Source organism: Camarhynchus parvulus, chromosome 26, assembly GCF_901933205.1.
Source record: "Camarhynchus parvulus chromosome 26, STF_HiC, whole genome shotgun sequence".
In the NCBI taxonomy this organism is placed as follows: Eukaryota; Metazoa; Chordata; class Aves; order Passeriformes; family Thraupidae; genus Camarhynchus; species Camarhynchus parvulus.
Window position 1 is genome coordinate 3,130,497 of NC_044596.1, and position 9,154 is coordinate 3,139,650.

Genomic DNA, 9,154 nt, shown 5'->3' on the forward strand with positions numbered 1-9,154 from the left:
TCACTCAGCCTAGCAAAATAAAAAATCCCAGCCATGTGTTGTTGTAAGTGACCCAGGCCAGCCCATCCATGCTGCCTGCTGCACGGATAAGGGCCAGACTGTTATTTTAATATCATTAGCAAGCTCATTGAATTGACACTTGCTCAACAAAACAACTCAGAAAAGCTCCACACATGAGAACCTCCATTTCAGCTCCTGGGAACCTCAGTTTAAAGTCCTTTGGAGCTCTGGCTGAGTCTTTTTGAGGTTTTTTGCAGGCCCCCACCCAGTGCTGTAATGACCCAGAGGGGCCAGAGCAGCCCCATCTCCTCAGGGGAAGGGTCTCCTACTGAACATCTGCTCACTTATCTTTAAAATCACCCTGGTGACTGCTTTGTTTGCATAGTGAGAGTCTCCTTCCTTCAGCATTCAAAACCTGCTGCAGAGAAAGTCATTACATTTCAAACCTTCTGCTCATGAAAGCTCTAAACTGCATTTAAAGTCCTGTTCAGGCACCTGGCAAGGGATCAGATGGCTCTGGAGATGGACTCGGGCCACGAGGCTGAAAGAAGGAACAACCCCAACAAGCTGTGCTGTGGTTGTGACAGGTCACACCACCCTGGCATGTTCTGGGAAGATAAAGGAAGAGGAAATACAAGCTCATGGAGTTCAAGAATGAGAAAATGTAGGCACCCAAAGGCCTGAAGGAAGGCAATTAGAAACAAAGCAGCTCTTCCAATAAAATATTTCCATTTGGATCAGCCAGTTCTTGCACCTTATCAGTCTTTCCTGGTTATGTTTCCAGAGATTTTGTTGAGATTTCAGAGCACACTCCCAATTATTAATGTGTGTTTCCCCCCCTCCCTCATTTTCCAGTCACAGCCCTGGGCCTGAAAAAGTTCTACTTGTCTGACAGGGGTGGCATGTTTGCATTTTTATTAAAAGAGCTTCATGTAATTCAGTGGAATTCACTCTACACAAAGAGATAATTTTTTGCAATTATCAGAATCTCAAACATGGATATAAACCAGCTCTTGAAGTTCAACATTTTTGTTTTAGAAACACAGGAAAAGCAAAGACACACACCTGGCAGAACTGATGATGGAAATCTGAGCTCCAAAGAAACAGATAATTCAATCATTACCTGAACAAACTGGCCCACACTTGTGATGGACCAGACCTGATCCCAAATTCTCCTACAAGCTTTCCATAGATTTTTAGGGGGAAATAGCAAGTGTTACAGAAATTATTAGTTTTATTTAGACATACCCTGTGTTTCATGGCATTTCATTTTTTCATGGCTGCTTTCAAATTTCATCATCAGAGTACTTCCTTTTCCAATGACAAATTCCTTTGGTGTCTACATCCCATCACAGTTTTTAAAACCCCAGGATAGATAAGGGAAAAGCAATGCAGAGAAATAAAATTCTTCAAACTTAAGCAATTTGCAAGTTCCTAATGCATTACATTAATGCATTTGTGCTTTTGACAAGAGATTTAAAAACTTTCCCCTGGAACAGAAAGAGTTCAGCTGGAGACAACTGAAAACATGAAGTTTAAATCAAGTTCCTTTCCTGCCTTAAGCAAAAGAACCTGTTGAACCATGATAAATGGTTTCTAAACCAGCATTTTTAAACAGCACATCGGCCAAACTGTCTCTGTACTCCCCAGCTGAGTGGGGTATGCACCAGGTGTGAGTGAAGCAACTGGATAAAATCAGCCCTTTAATGTGCACATTTCTGACTGATCTTCCAATATTCCAGACTGAGCCCCTAACACAAAGTAAATCCATCAAAACCCTCTCATTTAATTTCCTCCCACGGCATGAACAGACAGTGAACACACACGGGGTGTATCCTGGCAACCCACCGCTCCCCACTAGCTGACCAGTTTGGGGAGCACAGTACACAGAGGGATGCTGCCACTGGGCTCAGCGGCCAGACTGGCCCTCAGCTTGCTGGGGACTGCAGCCACAGGAGGCAACTTGTTAGCAATTCCTTGGAAGGAACCTGAATAGCTGGAAATCCTCCTGCCGGAGCTTTTCTCCAAGCCGGCTGCTTTGGGCACCCGTTTGCAGATCCAGGGGTGCCGCAGGGCCTGGCTGGGAATCATGCGTGTGGAAGGATCCCAGCTGAGGCAGTCCTTCAGGAAACCAGTGAACAAGGGGTCATCACAGCCCTTCAGAGCTGTCACCCAGTCCTTGTTCCCTGGGGCACCCCGGACCTTGCCCCGGCGCGAGCGGCTCCCGCTCAGGGTCACCTTCCCGTCCGGCTGCGTCAGCACCGTGCAGTAACGGGGGTGACCCTTGGAGTTGATGAAGTTCTTGGCTCGTTTGGATTGATCCAAAAGCTTCTGAGGCGGCATTCCAAGAAGCTCCATGATACAGGCCAGTTGGTCTGCCTCGTCCTCTCCAGGGAAAAGAGGGTAGCCAGTCAAAAGCTCCACCAGAATACAGCCAAAACTCCACATGTCTATGGGCATCCCATAGCGGCTCCCCAGGATCACCTCTGGCGCCCGATAAAACCGGGACTGGATGTAGGTGTAGACTCTTTGGTGCTCAAAACAGCTGGACCCAAAATCTATAACCTTGATTCCACTCCTCCCTTGTTGTTTTAGGAGGATATTTTCTGGCTTCAAGTCACAGTGGATGATTTTGTTTCTATAAAGGGCATCCAAACACTGCAGGATGGAGTGAGCGAACTTCCGAACCAGCTGGAGGCTGAAACCCTGAAATTTATTCCTTTTAATTAGCTCATACAGGTTCATACTCAAAAGTTCAAAGGTCATGCAGATGTGATTCCGAAAGGTGAAGCTTTCCAGCATGTGGATCACATTCATGCTGCCTGTTTTATCCTGCTTCTTCAGGTGCTCCAGGATCCTGATCTCCTCAGCAGCTTGGCGATGGAACCTCTTCTCGTTGCGAACCATCTTTAAGGCCAGGTGTTGGTGGAGTTTGTGATCATAGACTTTAGCAACTTGTCCAAAACTGCCCTTGCCAATGATTTTGAGCACCTCATACCTGTAAGCCAGGTGGTCGTGGGGCACGTGGATGTAGCTGCCTTGGTCGTCGTCGTAGCCGCCGTTGTTGGGGCCGCCGATCACCCCCTGCCTCTTTTTGGCAGACGGCCCCACAAAGTAAATCTCGGAGAAACTGAAGATCTCCTGCTGCTCATAAGCTGATAGCAGATGTTTGAACTGTTTGACAGCTTCCTCTGGAGCCTGGGAAACAGCTTTATGTGATTTCAAGGAGCTTCCATTGCCTCTAGCACCCAGGCTCTCTAGGGTTTTCTCTTTTGTCAGGGAAGGCAGAGATCTTTCTGGAGTAAGGCCTGCAGAGTGAAGAGTGCTGCTCCTTCTGTTGCCAGAGTCCTCAAATAACTGCTCCACTTTGACCTGATTTGCAGCCAGAGGGTGATCCTTCATTATAAATTTGTTGATAGAAACCTACAAGGGAAAAAGTAGTTTAGTTTATCTTTTAAAGCATAGATTAAAAATAAACTCACTACCAACAGAAAATTGGTAACACGGATGAGTTTGGCATTTATTAGGAACAAATATAAAATGCTGGGCTAAATTAAGTTACAAGCATAGTTATAGAAGGGTACACAAAGAGAAAGCAACTCCCTGAAACAGCACATGTGCTTTTAAATCCAGAAAGGGAAACCCTAGACAGCCAAAGACTCAAACAACCACAAAATACCTATCTCCAGTCTGTGCACGGCCAGGGAACAGCTATGTTTAGCTTCAAACGTGGGTGCAGCAGCACAACCACCAACAGATGCAACTTGCACCTGTCTGGAGCACGGAACGGAACGTGGATGTGCAGAGAAGTGGCAGGAGGATTGCACAGCCAGGCTGCCAAAGGAACACAAAGCAACAGCAGCAGGTGACATATGGCTGGTGTGAGGCAGCTGCAGGAGGAACAGGAGGAGGACAGGGCAAGGCAAGGTAAACCATACTTTAGAATCTAAAAATTCATTGTGGGGTTTTAATTTCAAGGGGAAAACATCATCATATCCACAGCTCTCTTTGAAATCATGGTGGAATTATAGAATATCCTGAGCTGGAAGGGACCCACAAAAATCATCAAGTCCAACAAAATCCCTCCCAGCCCCTGAGAGCGCTGTTCTGGAGCTCTGGCAGCCGTGGGGCTGTGCCCATGCCCAGGGCAGCCGGTTCTGTGCCCCACCAACCTCTGGGGGAAGAACTTTTATCCAACCTAAACCTCCCTGACACAGCTCCAGCCATTCTCTTGGGTCCTGGCACTGTCACAGAGGGAAGAGAGAGCTGCACAACTCTCTTAACACACACTTGAATAACCAGGAACAACTCCCACTCCAACTCAGCTGAGAGCAGTCTTACCAAGCAAGCACTCCCTCTTACCACCATGTGCTAAAATATTTACATCTGAAACAAACCCATAGAAGGTGAGAAAAACACTGTGAAATTTTTCAGGCTTGTCAATTTTACTATTTAGTAAATGCTGAACACCCCGGAGGTCAGTTCCCCACTGGCCCTGCAGTTTTTCCTTTTCCTGCTTGCTGGCACTCCTTGCTGAGAGGTAGCACAGAGGTGTTGTCCCATCCAGGCAGAATTGAAGAAGCCCTGACTGAAGCAGCAACATCTGTTTTCCATTTTGTCCTTTAATCTAAAAATAAAGATCTCAGACACATGCCAAACCAAATCCCTGAAAACCAAAATAACTACACAGGAATCAAACAAAAAAATATAAATAAACGTGCAGCCCTACGGCAATAAAACCAAATTCCTTTTTAGTTACATCCAGTCCAACATCTCAGCAGGGTCAGCAAATAAGGGAAGTGAATGTTCTCCCCAAAGCCAACTACACACAGCTCATAAAAGACTCTGTTTGTTGGTGCTGCCCTGAAATGTTAGTTCTTGCTCACAAGCCCCAAAAAATGGGCATTTCCCTGCAGAAGTCAGCTCTCATCAACCAGGAGAGATCCTACCAAGCTCCACTCCTCCTATCAACCCCAAAATGCAGTGTACTGGGAGGGACACGCCTAGCCAGAGTCTGCAATAAAAACAACAGAGCCCAGCCCTGGTAACTCGGAATAAACGCCTTTTTCTTGGAGCCTGCCTGAACCTCCGAGATAAGAATGACATTTTTTCAGAGCTGGCTCAAAGACTCTTCAGTTAGCAAACCCAAACAGAAAGTTTACAAATAAACAGAATATATAAACACAGAACTAGGGTCACACTTGTTTAAATATTCTCTACCCAAGAGCAGTAGCAGCTCTGCTTGTGCTGCTGTTTATAGCAAACATTTTGTACCTTTGAATCCCTAAATAAACCAGCAATTCATGATTCCATTTATCCTGGAACGATTTCTTAATGAAGGAATTATGGCTTTGGATTTCAAACCTGACTCAACGGTAGTAAGGTCTCAATTTTCATTCTTAGAGGACTCCCAAAATCAGTTGCCACATGATGGTGAGACACAAATATAGCTCCATCTTCACTTGAACTCAGGAGAGCTGCACTCAGATGACTCCTGGGTAACACCAGCTTTCTTTCAACAGCTTTATTTTACAAATCCCAGCCTCCACAAGCTTTTGGCTTTATTGCTGAAGCGCAGGCGAGAAATGAGGCTGACAACACCAGTGGCACCCTGTTGAAAACTGTCCCTGAAAAAACTTCATTTTCACTGACAAGGAAACAGTTACTGCAATTCCTACACAAACTGGTTTGCAGAGATGCTCTGAATTAAACAGACTGAATCCAGCCCATGTATTCTGAAAGCAGAGGGACTCTGTGTTCTCTTGCAGGCTCAGATGAAGGAATGGGCAGCTGCAGTCACCAAGACTCCTCAATTCTCATGTAACATTACATAATAACAAAACATCTTGCAAGAAAACTAAAACTCCAGGTATTTTCCCATTAAAACTCAGCACCACCACTTGCAGCCCCAGCTCCTGCTTGCCTGATACCACTGAGGTTGGATTTTATTGATACATCACCACACAAACTGGGCATGCTATAAATCCTTAATCTTGCCCTAAGAAGCCAACAGGCTTTAAGGAAAAAAACACAGATGAAGACAAATCAAACAAAATATCCATTGGTTTATATTTGTATTTCATTGGATAGTTCCACTCTACTGACTTGTATTCAGTTATGAACAAATGAAGTCACACCACAGCTTGAAACACTGCAGCTGAAATGTTTCCATATCCCTACACACAAAAAACCCCAACCCACTACACTTCAAACCCTACTGCTCAACAGAACTCCAAATTCTTTCTGTTCCCCCTCAACATTTCCAAAAAGGGAAAAAAAAACCAGACTCATGCCCCTGAGTTTGCACAGAGCGAATTTGTTACAACAAAATCCCACAAGGTGATGATTTTCAAACGCTTCTTCCTCAGGGCAATGTCTATTTTCACTTTTTAGAAAGTGAGAGGTTTTTTTTAAGCTTAAGCTCCTTCCCTTCTGCCAGAACTCAACAAGAGCCAGAACACATTTAAAACCCATCTAAAGGACAGATCAGCGTACAAAAGTACAGCTGAACACGAGCACTACTGAGCCAATTAAAGGGGGAAAAAAATCTCCAGCTCCACATCTGCTGAGGGAACAGAGCCCTGATGAAAGAGCCCAGCAACACCTTCAGTTCATAAGGACTATTTTGGTAGCAAAAGAAGTGACAGATAATGCCCAAGTTTTCAGAGCAGAAAGATACTTTTGTGAGGTGTTTGGCTCACACTGCTCCTTCTGCTGTTCCTATGTACTTACCCGTCAGAATTTTCATGAGGGAAACTAAAATGGAAACGTGCAGGAGGAGGCAGAGCAAAGCATGTGTGGATTGACTTATCAGAGTACAAGGTGACACGGCAGAACGCTTCAAGCCTTTGTAAAGTAACTTTTTTTTTTTATTAAAACACGAGCTGAGGGCAGTAAGATGGGACTCCTGAGGCTGCCAGCAAGTTCTGCACTGAACGCAGCACATCATTTTCATGCTCAGAAGAAACAATAATGTTAAGAAACCTCTACAAAGCTGCAAAATCCCACTTTTAAAATCTGTTCTCTGTAGGGAGGTATCAGACCCCCGCACAGCTCTCACTCCCACACAGCACAACGTGAAGACACAGATGACTTTAAAATACTCACATGAGGTCTTGAAAGGGAAGGAAGTCCCGAGGGGCTCCGTTCTTCATTTGTAGGCTCTGGGTATCTACACTCATCTATCCTCATATAGGAATCGTATAATCCATCTCCAATCCTGGCTGGAACGGTCCCACACACAAACCAGTTATTCACAACAATTCACACCGACAGAGACAGAGCCAGAAGCTTAAGTGCACATTTTATTCTGTAAAATCATCGATTCTCCTTCATTCATTAAATGATCTTTGGAATTTAACTGAATTTTCAAACCGCAGGAGTGCGACGCTTCTGGGAAATCTTAATTCGAGATACTTTTAATTTAGAGGTTCTTTTTTGTTAATCAACTTCTGCACTGCAAAAAAAGACATCCCTAAGAATCACTGACCACCATTCTCCCCGCTTCCCCTTAATCAGGATAATCCCAAACGAGCAAAAAACGAGCAAATACTTAAACACTTGATAGGACTATCCTTTAAAGCAGGTTATCCCTTAAATTGAGATGTGAGAATTACAGCTGCAAAAGCGTGGGGAAGGGAAAAAAAAAGGCGGCGTCTCTCGCTGTCGACTGCTCAAAAACTTAAAATCGCGACGCCTATCGCGACAGACCCGACGGAGGGCTGGGACCACGCGGGGGGCTCGGCGGCCACCGACCCAAACCGCATCCCCTCCTTTCTCCCCCACCCCGCAGGACCCCCGGCCGCCCGCTCCTCCTCACCCGCTGCGAGAGGCCCGTCCGGCTTCCTGCCGAGCAGCATCGTGTCGGGGGGGCCCCGGCGCGGGCCCCATTCCCGGCGGGCGCCGCTGCCCAGCGCGGCCGCTCGGCCCCGGCCCGGCCCGGCCGTTGCCCCGGGAACGGCCCCCGCCCGCCGCCCGCCTGCCCGCGCCTGCGCAGCGCCGCCGGGGCGGGATCGCGCCCGGGGCTGCGGAGCTGCTGCGCTCGCCTTGCTTCTCCCCTCAGGGAGACCCGCCCCGCAGGACCCCCGATCCCGGGTCTGCGCTTCTCCTCTGAGCTAAACCCGCCTCGCAGGACCCCCGCTCCCGGGGCTGCGCTTCTCCCCTGAGCTAAACCCGCCCCGCAGGACCCCCGCTCCCGGGGCTGCGCTCTCCCCGGAGCTGCGCGGGCCCCCCCGGAGCTCTCGCTAAACCCGCCCCGCAGGACCCCCGCTCCCGGGGCTGCGGAGCTCCAGCGCTGCCTCGCTTCTCCTCTGAGCTAAACCCGCCCTACGGGACCCCTGCGGAGGTACGGGGCTGCGGAGGTGCAGCTCTCGCTTCGTTTCTGCCCTCAGCAGAACCTGCCCCGGGGCACCTCCGCACACCACAGAGTGCTCGCTCGGCCTGAGGGAGAAGAGGCCGCCGGGGCGGGATCGCGCCCGGGGCTGTGGAGCTCCAGTTCTCGCTCCGCTTCTCCCCTCAGCCAAACCCCGCGCCCGGGTCTGCGGAGCTCCAGCGCTCCCTCGCTTCTCCCCTGAGCTAAACCTGCGCCCGCGGGGCCCCCGCACACCGCGGAGTGCTCGGCATGGAGGAAAGGAACTTCCTCACACCGAGGTGTGGAAGGATCTCTCAGTACTAACGTGGCTGCGGAGAGGTGGATGGAGGCAAAATGCTGAGTGCTGCATTAAGGGGGCTCTGGGACAGCATAGGCTGCCTGACCCTGCCAGCCGCTCTGCAGGAATTGCTTTGGAGTAAAATATCCAGGACAATGTTCAGCTCCCCACGAGCAGCCATGGATTTCATGTTACAGAGGGAGTTACAGAGCTGGAGGCATCGGTGGCGTTTTGGAACATGAGAGCTCTCTAATGAGATGTAGGAGGCGTATTTATTTCCACAAACTGCCCTTAAATTAATAAAGAAAATAAAAATCAAGTGGAGTCTGACTTTCTGGCTCTGCACAACTCCCTGCCAGGAGAGGACAGCCAGGGTATCTTCTCCCAGGGAACAGGGACAGGAGGAGAGGGAATGGCCTCAGGCTGGGCTGGGGAGGCTCAGGTTGGACATCAGCAGGAATTTCCTCATGGAAAGGACTGGAAGGGGCTGCCCGGGGGATTTGGAG

The 9,154-nt window shown here is 48.4% G+C and overlaps 1 protein-coding gene across 1 annotated transcript; it reads right to left on the reverse strand.

Moving 5' to 3' along the window:
- Nucleotides 1-898: 898 nt before the first annotated feature.
- On the reverse strand, nucleotides 899-7,949 carry DYRK3 (dual specificity tyrosine phosphorylation regulated kinase 3). Its single transcript, XM_030965879.1, has 3 exons — nucleotides 7,820-7,949; nucleotides 7,108-7,223; nucleotides 899-3,423 (listed from the first exon to the last, which is right to left on the reverse strand). The coding sequence occupies exons 1-3, from the start codon at nucleotides 7,857-7,859 to the stop codon at nucleotides 1,858-1,860; spliced, it is 1,722 nt and encodes a 573-aa protein (XP_030821739.1). The 5' UTR covers nucleotides 7,860-7,949; the 3' UTR covers nucleotides 899-1,857.
- Nucleotides 7,950-9,154: the final 1,205 nt, after the last annotated feature.